The sequence below is a fragment of the Sinocyclocheilus anshuiensis genome, unplaced genomic scaffold (assembly GCF_001515605.1).
Source record: "Sinocyclocheilus anshuiensis isolate Anshui unplaced genomic scaffold, SAMN03320099.WGS_v1.1 scaffold155, whole genome shotgun sequence".
Taxonomy (NCBI): domain Eukaryota; kingdom Metazoa; phylum Chordata; class Actinopteri; order Cypriniformes; family Cyprinidae; genus Sinocyclocheilus; species Sinocyclocheilus anshuiensis.
In genome coordinates, this window is record NW_015549572.1 from 846,014 (window position 1) to 861,253 (window position 15,240).

Here is a 15,240-nt window from a genome sequence, read left to right on the forward strand (position 1 = left end):
AGCTGTATGTCAAACCAAACTTTCCGTACAAGCCCGAAGGGTGTGAATGGGGAGAGCGTAGGTGAATTTTTAATTTTCTCCAGGTCAGACTCCGTGATACGAGGGTGATGAACGCTGGTGTCTTTTCCATTTTTCCTGTAGCGCTTTATAATTGAGTTAAAGACAGCATTGCTTGATTTAAAGTCTTTTATCATTTATGATGTTGTGTTTTGTGATGTAACGGTTAATACCCGCTCTGATACACTTCAGGCTTGCAACACTGTATTCGCGGCCGGTAGTAGTCTGAACAGAGGCATAAAATTCTTGCAATGTCTCATTAAGTTCAGAAGCCGAGTAAGTCTCAACAGTATCATTTTTTTTCTTCTGATACAAAAAGTCTTTGAATTTGGTAATTGCCCATTTAGTAGTCTTGTTTGTATTAACCTCATCCTCGTCGTCTTCAATCTGCTTCAGCTCTGCTGGTGTTATTTCCTTGTACCGTTTTTCTTTACATTTCTCGTTTGATGTTATATTCTCCAGTTCGTCCAGTTCATCTTGTGCCTCTGCCCATTTATCAAAATTGCCATAATGACCGTATAAGCTAAATGACACGCGAAAATCTTCCATTTAGCCTAGCTAAGTAAATCAGAAATGTTTACTGTAACTGTCTCACTCTGTATTACTATTCAACTGTAACCGTATGTTACTATGGTTACCAATGTTTATAGGAAGTGCATTAATATAGAACATGATTACACTGACCTGCAACTACCTGTGCAGTTAAACGAATTTAATCAACACCTGCCAGCCAATCAGAATCGTGCATTCAGACAGACCATGGCATAAGCGATATTAATGACGCCGTTGTTTACAATACAACCGGAGCACATGCCGCTGAGGTGAGGGGCGGAACGTTTAAACTGCACTAGAGGCGGTTTAGCCAATCACAACACACTGGGCTAGCTAACCAATCAGAGCCCATCGCCTATTTCTGAGGGAGGGGCTTCATAAAAGCAGGAAATGATCAGCGCGTTTCTCAGAGAAGGGACAGAGCAATGTGGAATAAAGGTAAATTATGTGAAAAATTATGCATTTTTTTCAAAACGAAGCATTAACACGTTAGACTGCACCCCATAAACACAATCAAGCCTAGAAAAAAAACAGTGAACCACCCCTTTAATAAAATACATTAATGTTTAATGTGACCAGTGCATGTCGATAGCAGGTGACATCTAGTTTTTGTTTTTGTTCATTGATGAATCGATATGGAAGCGATTGTTTGGTTATGTTTGTTTTTATTAGTGGGTGGCAGAAAAATGTACTTTTGTAAACCTGAAGTCATAAATAAAGTGATAGTTATTTTACAGTATATGCTTTTTCCAATATGGCTTTTATATTTTATTTATTTTTTAGGTAATTGTTTCAGAAACTAACCATTTAGAATGAAAATAATTGGTAATAATTAATTATTATTTTTACTGTTTTTGTTGCCTGGCCATCCTGGAGACTTTCATTTTTTTTAAACTGCTAATTGGTTACAGTTGTATTTTTCCATATAGCCCCCAACTCATTCAGTAAAGAGCACATGTTTTGTGTGATGCAACAGACAACTCAATACTGATAAGAAAGCCGTTGGTTCAGAGAGTTTGCTCTGCTTATCTCACATCTTATCTTACTGCTTTTTGTAAATAAAAACATCTTTTTGTGAAGGTCGAGGGGCTGAAGAATAGTACACTTGTCTCTAAACCTACTTTTGCCCATGCTTTATCTTTTCCCTGTGTCCAGCGTGGTTTTATTTTATATTTATATATTAAAATTTTTGTTAATTTGTTATTCTATTTGCTGTACGCATTCTTCCTTGTTTGATATTCTCATTAACAGAACCATAGCAGTAATTTTCAACTGAAATATTAGTGCATGTTCACTCGTCCAGGCTGAGGTATTAATTTCAAATGGTTGGTCTGGAGAAGCGTTCACTTTAATTCAGGAGGAGTGATGTACTGTGTTGCCTGGTGTCAGGATGAGTGGTTCACAACAACATTAGAGTGATTTAAGAGGTTCCAGTTTGTAAATTGCTAAATCAAGCCTAGAAAAAAAACAGTGAACCACCCCTTTAATAAAATACATTAATGTTTAATGTGACCAGTGCATGTCGATAGCAGGTGACATCTAGTTTTTGTTTTTGTTCATTGATGAATCGATATGGAAGCGATTGTTTGGTTATGTTTGTTTTTATTAGTGGGTGGCAGAAAAATGTACTTTTGTAAACCTGAAGTCATAAATAAAGTGATAGTTATTTTACAGTATATGCTTTTTCCAATATGGCTTTTATATTTTATTTATTTTTTAGGTAATTGTTTCAGAAACTAACCATTTAGAATGAAAATAATTGGTAATAATTAATTATTATTTTTACTGTTTTTGTTGCCTGGCCATCCTGGAGACTTTCATTTTTTTTAAACTGCTAATTGGTTACAGTTGTATTTTTCCATATAGCCCCCAACTCATTCAGTAAAGAGCACATGTTTTGTGTGATGCAACAGACAACTCAATACTGATAAGAAAGCCGTTGGTTCAGAGAGTTTGCTCTGCTTATCTCACATCTTATCTTACTGCTTTTTGTAAATAAAAACATCTTTTTGTGAAGGTCGAGGGGCTGAAGAATAGTACACTTGTCTCTAAACCTACTTTTGCCCATGCTTTATCTTTTCCCTGTGTCCAGCGTGGTTTTATTTTATATTTATATATTAAAATTTTTGTTAATTTGTTATTCTATTTGCTGTACGCATTCTTCCTTGTTTGATATTCTCATTAACAGAACCATAGCAGTAATTTTCAACTGAAATATTAGTGCATGTTCACTCGTCCAGGCTGAGGTATTAATTTCAAATGGTTGGTCTGGAGAAGCGTTCACTTTAATTCAGGAGGAGTGATGTACTGCGTTGCCTGGTGTCAGGATGAGTGGTTCACAACAACATTAGAGTGATTTAAGAGGTTCCAGTTTGTAAATTGCTACTTGAGTCTTGGTCTTACCTGGTATAGCGTAGAAGCACAAGAAACTTAAATTTGTAAGTACTAATGTAGAATCTAAAATTAAGGTAACACTTGATTTTAATGTGTCCTTAATTGTTACACCTTAAAATAAAGTGTAACCAAAATTAAGGATGTTCATGTGCTACATTGTTGTAGTAAAACAGCAGGATTGTATGTGGGAAGTTGTCATAGTGTCTAACCAATCCAGAATATAGACAGTTTGTTACCTGATGTAGGCTATAGGTTAATTTGGTAAATCATTGTCGTTTTCTGGAAGCTTATGTTCTGTACCTATCTGTGCTGTAGCCCTTTGTTTTAGCTATTTGCTGAAAATACTAAATCTTTTCATCCTGGTTTACAGTATAAGCATCCTCTACATCACTTCACAGAATAATCATAATATCAGACTTTTACAGTCTCATAAACTCCAGCCACACTCCCAGTCAGAACATGGACCGTGTTATCAGCAGTTATGAAATGATTGTTTTAGAGAGAGAACAACACGTTTGGGGGCTAATAGTTGCTTTTCCCCCTCTTCCTCCCTCCTTCTCCCTGTCACATGTTCCTTTCACAGCATAGAAAAGTTCCTGGATTAACGCAGAATTAGCACAAAGCAGAGACGCCACCTCAGCCCAACATTGCAACTAGCGGAGAGAGGAAACGATTGAGGGAGAAGCAGTGTGCAGCAGAAACTAAGACGCATACCGCAGCAGCTCAAGACGAGTTCCAGAGAGCACAGAGACAGGCCAGGACGGGCATCCTTCCGGAAAGGGGACCCACGCCGAAGAGAGCTTCAAAAGCATGGAGGAAAAACAATTTTCTGGCATACTGGTGAGTCACTCTTGCATTTTGTAACTTTTATTAGAAATATTTCCTTTCTTCCCTCCCATGTCCAGGTTTTCACAGCTATATATTTTTATTTTAGATGTTTTTAAAAGTTTTTAAAAATGTAAAAAGTTATGTGTATTTCTTAGTAACATGTCCTGGCATTTTTTTTATTGTCCGAATAAAAGTTACTTCTCAAACAGGTCAAAGCATTTTGGATCAGGCCACAGTTCTTAAAAACGAACTTGTTTTATGATTAAATAAACAAAGTGTAGAGAAAATAATTAATTGTTTCAAAGAGCTTATTATCAGACCTTAAACCGAATTACAGGGTTTTTCCTACTTACAGCTTTTATAATAAAGACTCTCTGGAGTAGTAGAAATTCCCTGGCAGCTTACAGATATCTTTAACTAATGATTACGTGAATATAAAAAATTGGATGAATTTAACAGAGGATGTGGTATAATTTAGGGAAGAAGAAAGCACTTTCATGATGCTTTCATTTTTCCAAATGATTGTGAAAGTAATTTAATCCTGGAATTTAAAACTGTATATGTCTTCTGAGTGAGGCTTTTAAACATTGTTTCCAAACCCTGATGGCTTTATTAACCATTGCTGTGCTGAGGGTACACACATCTGGCAGTGTGAACTGATGGGACAGTTGCGTAGTAAAACAGTGTTGCAATACCATAATGCAAGAGTGACAGTCAGGGATGTATGACGTCTTCTAAATTGATGTCAACAAAACTGGCATAATACTTCAAGTTTTTCAAAGGAACTTTTTAATTAAAATAGCTTTAATTTCAGTAAAATAATCCCCAAAAATATTGATTTTTGATGTGATTATTAGCTACATTTGCTTCTGAGTTTTTATTTTAAGATACATTATTGGTATTTTTAGTGTTTCTAATTGCTAATTTCCCGAAGTGTGATATGTTTGTCTGAAGTGTCAGTGGTTTGTGTGGAGCTGCTGTGTGGCTGGACTTTTGTTCGGGGTGAGTGATGTTGTAGACTCTTGTGTGACTTTGACTAGGTTATGTGTTTCTGGTTCTGGGCTGTAACTGTACAGAAATCATCTTTTTTCTCCATTTAAACCAGTCTTATTTAAAAAAATGTATAAGCTGTGTCACCTGATTACATAAAATGAGAATTATGAAAATTTTAGTTTGAATTATAATAACAGAAATAAGGATTACAATATTCCACAACTGGACTATTTACAACCTTATCCCTTCTAAATTCTGTCCCAAAGACTTTCAGGAACATGGATGTCGACTGGATATGGAAGTACATATGAGGAATATGTTGTGAAAAAGTTGCTGGGTTCCAATAGTAAATAAACCTTAGTGGTCCATCCCCACCCTTGTCCTCCCCTCGTGTGATTGGTTACAGAAGTTGTAATGTTATGGGTCCTGTCTATATCTGTGTTCTTATAACTGTATTGTCCTGTACTTTTAGCCTTGTACTGTGTCCTGTACATTTTGTACATTTAAACATGTTTATTTATTTATTTTTGTGAATGAGCATCTTGCAGATGGAATACATCTGATTTGATGTTTCTATCAAATTTATGGTAAAGTTCAAAAATGGGTAAATAAAGCCCATTATTTTTCATTGAACATTATTATTCTTTTTTTTTTGGTGTCACTTTAAATCATAATCTTAATTTATTATTTTTCATTATTTTTTTCTTTCAAGGTTGTTGTATTTCAGATGTTTTTGCCCCCCATAGAGAATTGCATTAACATTCTGGCTTTTATACTTTTTCGGGCACCTTACCCTGTTTTTTTGTGGTGAGATGTGCTTTTGGCAGTCAGTGGCATTCATTAAAACTCACTGTGTTGTGTGCAATGTTGGGGAGTGCAGAGATTTGGTTGGCTCTCGTGAAGGGAAAGAAGATATTGACCAGCACATTTGTTTACTCATCACCCTAAACGACTTTTACTGATTGCACATCATTGAACACAAATATTCTTGTACGATATATGATATCTGACCAAGTGGAAGTGTTTAGTACTGTAATAGATGGTTTTTGTGTGCTGTCAAAAGGCATTGCTTGAATGGCGGTAAGTCCTCTTTGTCTCCTACAGAAGCTGTTCAGCTTTAAGAATATCCTGACGTGCTGACAATGAGATATTGACAGCGTAAAGCCCATTGTTACCCTCTGACAGTGACAGTAGAGCATGTTAGCACTGCGGTAACCCAAAACATAATTAGAGACGAGTAGAATGACATGAGAGGAATTAATGCTGGAGCTGTCAGACATTCAGAAGCAGTTGCTGAGGAACTGTTGATGGAGCTGTGATGACCCTTTGCCGTACTCGCTTCTTCTTCTGTCCCGCTGGCAGCTCTCCAGCCTTTCCTAAGGGTTGTTAATGTGTGCTGCTGTCTGTGAAGTGGAAATTAAACGGAAAAAAATGTTGGATCCCGTATTCCCTCGGGATGCTGGGCTACTGCTGCACATTTTAACTCTGCTTTGTGGGCTCTCAAACATTTCAAAGCACAGGTCAATTAGGTAGCATTAATCAAAATGAGCAACATTACATGCATAAATTTGCTTTCTGTAATTCACGAAGTCTACGGACCCTAGTGAGCTTTTTCACTTTCACATGACATTCTAAATAAGCTAAAATGGAACCTCTAACTTTATATATTTAAAATGGAAAAAAGTGATTGATTTGAAATGCTTCACTTAAGCAGCAGCTGGTTAATGGTGACTAATGTGCACCACATAAGCAGTGCTTCTCATGTGAAGTGCATAAGACAGTTGATTCCTATAGAGTTCTGTGTTCTAATACAAGTTGCTATTCTGCTAAGCTTGTGATGTATTACTTTTAATGAGCACAAAAATACATAGCAAACACATGTGTATTGGCCTAAATGTAAAAGTTTTGATTATAACTATTTTATTTGTACATTTCAGTATTTAATATGATTATTGTATTCGTAATGTTAATTATTATATTGAAGTTATTATAATAAGAAATGATAGAATTATGTTCAGTCCATTAATATTTTTCTTAAACTTGAAGCGATGCATTTTGGGATTGCCCTTTCTGTGTAGGATAACCATCTTTGGAATAGCACACTACCATGCTGCTCTTGCTGTTTCTGCAGTATATATTAGACATAAATATTAAGATTAAGCTGTTTCCACCCCTGCATTAGATTTTAGCCAGAACATAATGGCAGCTATAAATAACAGAATTTAAAGGGATTATGCACTCAAAAATGAAAATTGTCATAATTTACTCATGTTGTTCCAAAACTGTATGACTTTTTCTTTTGAAGAACATTTGGAACCCAACAACATTGGAGCCCATTGACCTCCATTGTATGCACAAAAAGTGCTAGTCTAGACATTACTCAAAATTTCTTCAGTTTTTCATAGATGAGACAGAGTGATACAGTTTAGGAACAGCCTTTGAGTGAGTGAAATTTTACTTTTTTAGTGAACTATCCCTTTAACACACCTATAATGTCTACTTCAAACTTACTAGCGTTTGGTATAGAGCCTATATTTTAGTCAGTCTCTTTATGAAATGTCACATCATTTTTAATGAAATCTATTTGAGTGAAAATGTTATTCTTTCGTTTATAATCCCAAGTCTCATTTACAGGTGATGGGCATCAAGTTCAAGGCCGTGCCTAGCTCAGCAGCACTTATGTAAGGAACATATTGAGCTGTCACTCACTCACATTAACTAACGGCGTACACATCTTTGTAGCTGTGCAACCGTAGTGCCTTCAGGGGCATGGGAACAGATGTGGTTGAGCAAAGTCAAACATGATTTCTGTCTGTGTTCGAGGCCCAGACTGTACTGCCTGTGGAGTGTACCAAGCCCACAGAGAAGGCAGCCACCGTGGCGTATGCACAATTGGAGGACAAGGGCCACCAAATGCCAAACACGTCCACTGCTGCGATTCCTTTAAGAAACACTCCCCTCCACTAAAAGGGCCCATTGAGCCTCAGCCTTTAGATTTCATTTGAAGTAACCACTCAGGCTGAAAATTTAGTTTTTCTGTGTTTCTTCCTCTCGCCTTTATATGTGGAGGTACCCCTATTCTACCCAGGCTAAACACAAATACTGACCAAGAAAGAGCCACTTTTTCTCCTCGCTAGCTGAAATTATGGACCGCAGTTTAGCATTGTGTTCCACCCACCTGACTTCCTAAATCTTCTTTTATTAATATTATTTTTAACGGTTGAATTGAAGTCTCTCAAAGCCTTTTCAGCCCATATTTAGGTAATTTGTTGCGCTTGAACCCGACCTGCGCCCCCCGTGGCGTTGTGAATGGGAGAAAAAGGCATGGGATGAGGGGGGGTCCGCTGTTCTCAGGGTTTCTCCACAGAAACAGCCCCTTGACCTATTATTTATCATTTTGAAGCTCTCCATGTTGAAAGATCACAGCAACACAACCCCTACTTTTGTGTTGATCAGTTCATGCATTAAATTAAGTGCCAGGAAATCCATAATAAATTCAGAGAAAACACAATTTCAAACACAAATTGGAATTTGACACAGAAATCAGAGACTTCTAGTAGTCCGAGTTCAAAAATTATGCTCTTTTCAGAGAGTTTTGAGGCCTTGTGTTTTTTGACATGCTAACTTGACCTAGATAGTTCTAAATTGTCATACCTATCTCTTTTTGTGCTGTATGAAATAGTAAATAACGAAAATTACATATGTAACATTCTGTAACGTGACCTCTGTGTGCAAGTGAATGGACCTCACTCCGTGCCTCTCATGTACTCCTGACAGAAAGCCTCGCTTGAATGTCAGAGAGCCTCCTCTGGTGCTTTTTGTTTGCTGAGAGAAAAGGCCTCCACCCCACAGACAACCTGTAAACTTCAGGGATTTTCAGGGTCTCTGGCCTTTGTCAATACATAGATGGCCCTATTACAAGCCAGCATTACAATTAACTTTGTTAACTATAGGGGTGTAACGGTACACAAACATGGCGGTTTTGTATGTACCTCTGTTTTGACATCACGGTTTGGTATGTTTTCAGTACATGTTTTCAGGGATTTTTTAAAAATTAAACAGTGGTTTACTGAAGAAATGGCCACTTCTTTAAATTCAATTATAATTACAATTTTCCTAATAAAAATAAAAATCTACCTCACCTTATGCTCTAAACTTTAGAGAGCCCTTTTACATTACTGTAAGGTTACAATTAACAACAGAGCCCAAATTTTAATTCAGTTGCTATTTATTTTTAAATATAATATATGCAAACATGTAAATTGCACATAATGTTGTTTTTGAAATAACATCTAAATTATAAAATTTATATTTGTTGTTGAAATATATTCATTTACACAGTGGCACTGATTGAGCGATTACATGAGGCATGAGATGTTATTTCATGTTTAGTCTATTTCGCGTTAAAACTAGTAGTAAAGAGGAAATGATGATCACGCTCACTCGCGCTCCGCGCTGCAGTTTGAAATGACGCGCCTATACAGCGATCTGTTGCGCCACATCAAAGAGCATCAAAACGCCATTTATTGTTTGAATTTCCTGAAAAACATGGACATAATTAGAAAGATAGGACTTTGTTTCATATCAAAAGTAACAATATATAAAACTGGAAGTTTCCAAAAAAGTTCCACTAGTGCAGAGGTTATGTGTTTATTCTGTATTTGTTCGGTACACATGCGTACCGAACTGAAAGACCAGTACTGAAATTTTCGGTACGAATACGTGTACCGTTACACTCCTAGTTAACTAATAAAGAATTAACTTTTCTACTTGTTTTTTTTCTCAACCTCAACCACAGCTTGACATCCCGTTGTCACTTTTCTAATTGGCCGATTGTCGAATCCACGTGAGGCGAGTCAAAGTCACATGTACCTCAAGTTCATTCTCAGCTATGGTCCCATATGTTTGTCGAAATGTGTATGTTGTGTGCTTTTTCCAGCCTGATTTGTGCCCAAGCCATTCCTCTGAGCTCCATTCTCCCTGGAGGAGGACTGAGCTACACGCTATTTATAAAGAATTAGCAGCTGGGGCCCTTCCAGCCAAATTATGGCGGCTGGGGGGTATGGGGGGATAATCATGGAAGCTTCAGGTTAATCCAAGTGTTGGAAATTGCTCTTCGGTGTCCTGAAAGCCTTTGGACCAGGTGTACGTCACAAATTCTCTCTCTTTGCCCTGAACGCACACAAACGCCAAAGGAATGGGGCAGGAAGTCGTTTCAGGCGAAGGTCCATAAATATGTCTCCGTGTTGCCCTCTACAATGGTCGTGCCAGACTTTTCACTGACTTCCCTATGTAGTGTCTGGCCAAACATTGGCTCAGATTAAGATTCACTGCGTTACTTCCTGCTGTACAAAATAAGGATTTCCGTACGACAAAAAAGAGACCGATACCCCTTTTAGCATCATGATCACAGTTGAAGCGTAATACATAGCGACGGCATATTAAGTTGATTTGTAATGATAGGCATGAATTTGAATTCATTATGACGTAATGGGAACTGGTGAAGAAAACACTAGTCTTATTTAAATTCCGTTATTAATAGCCAATTAACTTAAGCTATTGTTCATGTATTTGATTGCTTTTAATTGGTCAGTGAAATTTCAAATAGACCTGTGTCAGATTTGTGAGTTTTTGTTCTTTCTATTAATGACAATTAAGACAATTTTATGTCTTGAACACTGGTTGACACTGTCAGCAGCTTCCCTTTTTGTAAGCTGAGTTATACTTTTGGGGTGTTTCTCCATTTGTTAAGACATTTTGTAAGTCACATTGCATTCAGACGATTTTCCAAAACAAATCATTAGTAAATTTGGCCTTTAAAGGATCTTACACCTTTTTTAAAAAAATATTATAATTTTTGTGTATTTTTTTGTTAACCGTTCCCATTTGTTTTGCTAAATTATGACTACAACCATATCAAATTGAATTAATTAATAAAGTTTACAGAAATTATTGTAATAATGCTATTTAACATTTTAAAACAATAAAAAAATCACTCCTGCTTTATGTACAGTGATACCAATGATGTCCAAACAGATAGCTTGTCAACTTGGTTCTCTATTTGTTTTGAATTTATCTAATGTTTAGCAAGGTAGTTGCTAAAGACCATTGCCAACCAAAAGTTGTGTAACTGATTGTGTATTTGTTATTATGAAGAAAGGTTCCTTAGTTTGCTGTTTATATTTAAGGGCTAGTTCACGCAAAAATTAGGATTCTTTTACTCACCATCATGTTGCTTCAATCCTGTATGATTTTGCGCATCACAAGAAGATATTTTGACAAACAGTTTTGGTGGCATCTTATATCTTATTTTATGTTCCACAGAAGAAAGGAAGTTTTAGAATGACATGAGGGTGGGTGAATGCTGACATAATTTAGATTTTTGGGTAAACTGTAGGGCTGGGTTTTGACACAAATTTCATGATTCGATTTGATTCTCATTCACAAGCTTGCGATTTTATTTGATTACCAATTCGATTCGATTCAATGTAGATTATTTTGGATATATATACATACCAAATTTTCAAAAAAAAAAAAAAAAATTAATTAAACTATATTAATTAGTCCAGCCTATCTTAACTATAAAAAGTAAATAAAATGCATAATGCACAATAGCCTATAACTAATGGTCTAGTTTAAAATGTTAATATTTTTGTAGATTAAGTTTAAGATACTGTTAATTACTAGTAATAAAGATTATATTTTTGTGTGTGAAATTACCATTTTTTTATGCAGAGAGGAGTGTAAGATTATATGGTGCATATATTTAGCAAAATGCACCTCTCTACAGCAGTGTTAATTTTGACAGCAAATTTTAATTTAGTTTTAGTCATAGTCTTTTGACTAAAATGCCATTTAGTTTTAGTCATATTTTAGTCATCTGAATTGTTTTTAGTTTTAGTCTAGTTTTATTCTACAGTAAATTTAGTCTGCTAAAATCTAATGGGTTTTGTTACAGTGTAATGCATTTATTAAGCATTTCTCCAAAATTTCCAAACTCATTATATAGGTTTGATATTAATCGATGGTATCGAGGCAATTCGTCGGTGCCTAAAAAGTATCGAACTCGATACCCAGCCCTAATGCTTAGACAATTTACACTGCACATGTCTGCGGTTCAGTGTGGCTCTGATACGGCCACTGAAGCTGATTGTGGTCACTCTAGTCAGTGCTTGTGCTTATTCCAGCCGCGCCACGCACGTTTCTGAAGCGGCTCTCTGTGCTGCTTCTGTAAAGATACACGCATACGCCTCCTTTTAATAAATATAGCCAAAATCCGTTGCCACGACTTATCGCGAGAGGTAAAAGGTTACGTTTTAGTCGCATAACATTGGTTAATGGAAACGCCATCACCAAAATCCATTGCCATGACTTATCGCGAGAGGCAAAAGGTTACGTTTTAGTCGCATAACATTTGAATTGAGCTCTCTCTTGCGTCATCATATTTTTCTATATGTCTGCTCTTCTCTTACTCCCACATATTGACATTTTTGAACGTTTTATGCGACGTGCAGAAAGTGTATTTTAGCCTAATCACGCAGCAGATTCGTTCTGAAATTGAATGAATCTCTTCCCAAATCGTCCCTCCCTAACATTTTTGTCTCGTTTTTATTCGTTGACGAAAATGTCCATATATTTTCGTCATAGTTTTTGTCATTCAAAAAGAGCTTTAGTTCGTTATCGTCTCGTTGTCGTTAGTGAAAAAAATGTCGTTGACGAACATTATGACGAAAATTATTCGTCAACGAAATTAACACTGTTTAGTTCGTTATCGTCTCGTTGTTGTCAGTGAAAAAAATGCCATTGACGAACATTATGACGAAAATTATTCGTCAACGAAATTAACACTGCTCTACAGTTTATTTTTCTATCTGAGTATGTTTTTCAGAGGTAAATGTGATGTTACGGGACATTGTTTACAAGCCGTTATATTAACCTCTTTGCGCGGCTGAAACACTGATTGAGCGATTACATGAGACAGGATACGGATTGTAAAGTTGTACTCTTTCTTTTAACGTACCTTCGGATGTTTAGTCATGTTCATTTTGTGCTGAAACTGGTATTAATGTGGAGGAGATGATCAGTTCACGTGCGCCTCGTGCTGCTGCGTCTGTTGAACTGAGGCGCTACAGCGATCTGTCTCTCCACATTAAACAGTGCCAAAACGGCATTTATTGTTTGAATACTGCAATACAATGGACAGAATTTAAAATCTGAGACTTTGTTTCATATTAAAAGTACCAACGCACAATGCTTATTGCGATATATTGGATGGGAAGTGCCCTTCAATGTTCTGTCCATTAACTGAAAACAGGCTAGACTAATCGATTCTTGGGATTTAAGAATCGATATCGTTCCATAAAAATGAGAATCGATTAATATCGAGATATCGATATTTTTTACCCAGCCCTAGTAAACTGTCCCTTAAGTCTTTCTGAAAGCTAAATGAGATCATGTCTCAAATATTGTTTCCATTTTAGATATTAACACTCAGTCTTTTACCAGAGTGGTGTGTCAACCATTCAGTCTATAGCCTGTATGCTGTCATGTGCAGGGGGTAAAAATCATGTGAGTTGATTGTCTAAAAGCATGGTCCTCTGTTTTGTGTGTGTGTGTTTGCTTAGGGTTGTTTTTGTGTGTTGGACATACCACTCTAGATTGTAAATGGGGCAAAAGAGAGCTCCGGAAGGAGACGGCTCATCAAAGCCTGCACTAAGTTTGAAAAAGTGACGTTTTTAGTCAGCAGTAGTATTTTAGCCTTCACTGAGGCCCTTTTGTTCAACTTGTCAATAGAACAAACGTGCCTTGAATGGGAAACACCTGCTTAAGGGCTCTTGCTGGAAGCTGAAGCTCCCTGGTGAATCTGGAAACCACTTGTGTTACTTTCCTGTTTTCAGGTTACACTGTAGAGGCTACTGAATTTACACTTGTATGAGGTCCTCATGACCCGTGGGTCTCTGAATCAGTGTTAATTTTGACAGGCATTTCTGATTTAGTCTTTATCTTGAGACGAAAATGCTTAATAGTCTTAGTCACATTTGAGTCATTTGAGTCTTTCATAGTTTTAGTCTAGTTTTAGTCAACGAAAAGTCATTGCATTTTTGTCAACTTTAGTAATTGCTTTTAGTCAAACTGCAGTTACCAACATTTATTTTGGTAGCTATTTTATATGTAGTCTTCAAACAAAAATAGTCATTAATTCTTCTCTCTTTAGACCAAATCGGTTAAGCTTATGAGAAATTTGAATCAAGGATTGAATTTGGAAAAACTGGAATACATGATGACAATTTTCATTTTTTGGTAGAGATACAAATTAAACTCATTTTTCAGATACAGTAGGTTTACTTAAGTATACATTTATTTAACATCTTTTGTTGGTTAACATTAATGACACAGATAGGTATTTAATAAGGAATGCAGACCATTTAAGACGGAAGGCATGCATGTAATACTGACACACATTCAGTTTTCACCCACATGTTTACATTCACTTAAGCCATAACCGACTATATTTACGTGAGATACTCTACACGATAGACATTTGGACTGCTGTGTGTGTATTTGAGCACTGAGAACTGATTGCGCGCTGTATATGAGAACTGAAGAAGTGGAGCGTACGCGAGAGAGAGCACTATGGATTCCGCCTATCCCGCCTTCACTAACTTTAAGTTAATCGACAACAAATTGTGACTCCCGGGAAAAACGGGACATCTGGTCACCTTATCCCTACCCCTTCGGGTGCTGAGGCCATTGTTTCAGATCGCTAGTTCGCGTTTTGGTAGCCTATCCGTCCACTGTGGCTGCCATTCTGAGATTAGATATTCAAACGCCCATCATCCGATTGCAATCCAATGACAGGGACGCACATTTTGAAAGACAAGACAGTTAACTTAGCCTATAGGATGTATTTTGAATGTCCGGTTGTCCTCAGATAACATTCTAGTCCAGTCCCGTCTCGTCTTGTTAACTAAGACGCGGCATAAATTTTGTCATAGTTTTTATCATCAGATATTAGTTTTAGCTCATCAACGTCTCGTCTTAGTCACAGAAAAAAGGTTTGTTAACGAATATTTTTCGTCGTCGTCTTCGTTGACGAAATGAACACTGCTCAGAATTGAAATCGCCGCCTTCGTCCTCAGTCTAGTAACGCTAAATTTAGTTTTTTAAGAATGCCTTGGCCACTCTTTTCCTTATTGTAAAATTAAATAAAAATAAAGCACTATGAAAGTATCATATAGTCCATATGACCCATTACATATCAGTGATTAATGACTTGTGGTGCTTTCACACCTGTAGATCGATTGCTTTGTTACGAAACAGGGATTAAAATTATTACAATGTTGCTTTTTATTCTTGGTGCGGTTCGCTTTCACACGGCAAAGTTTCTAAACGGACCAAATTTGTTAATACAAGTCA

General features: G+C 36.7%; 1 protein-coding gene across 1 annotated transcript in view; it reads left to right on the forward strand.

Moving 5' to 3' along the window:
• Window positions 1-15,240, forward strand: part of LOC107657455 (sodium- and chloride-dependent glycine transporter 1-like) — a 59,640-nt gene that overhangs the window by 6,169 nt on the left and 38,231 nt on the right. The window contains exon 2 of the mRNA XM_016445547.1: window positions 3,587-3,843. Within this exon, the coding sequence (XP_016301033.1) occupies window positions 3,814-3,843 (30 nt within the window). The 5' untranslated portion in view covers window positions 3,587-3,813. The remainder of the gene's footprint in view (window positions 1-3,586; window positions 3,844-15,240) is intronic.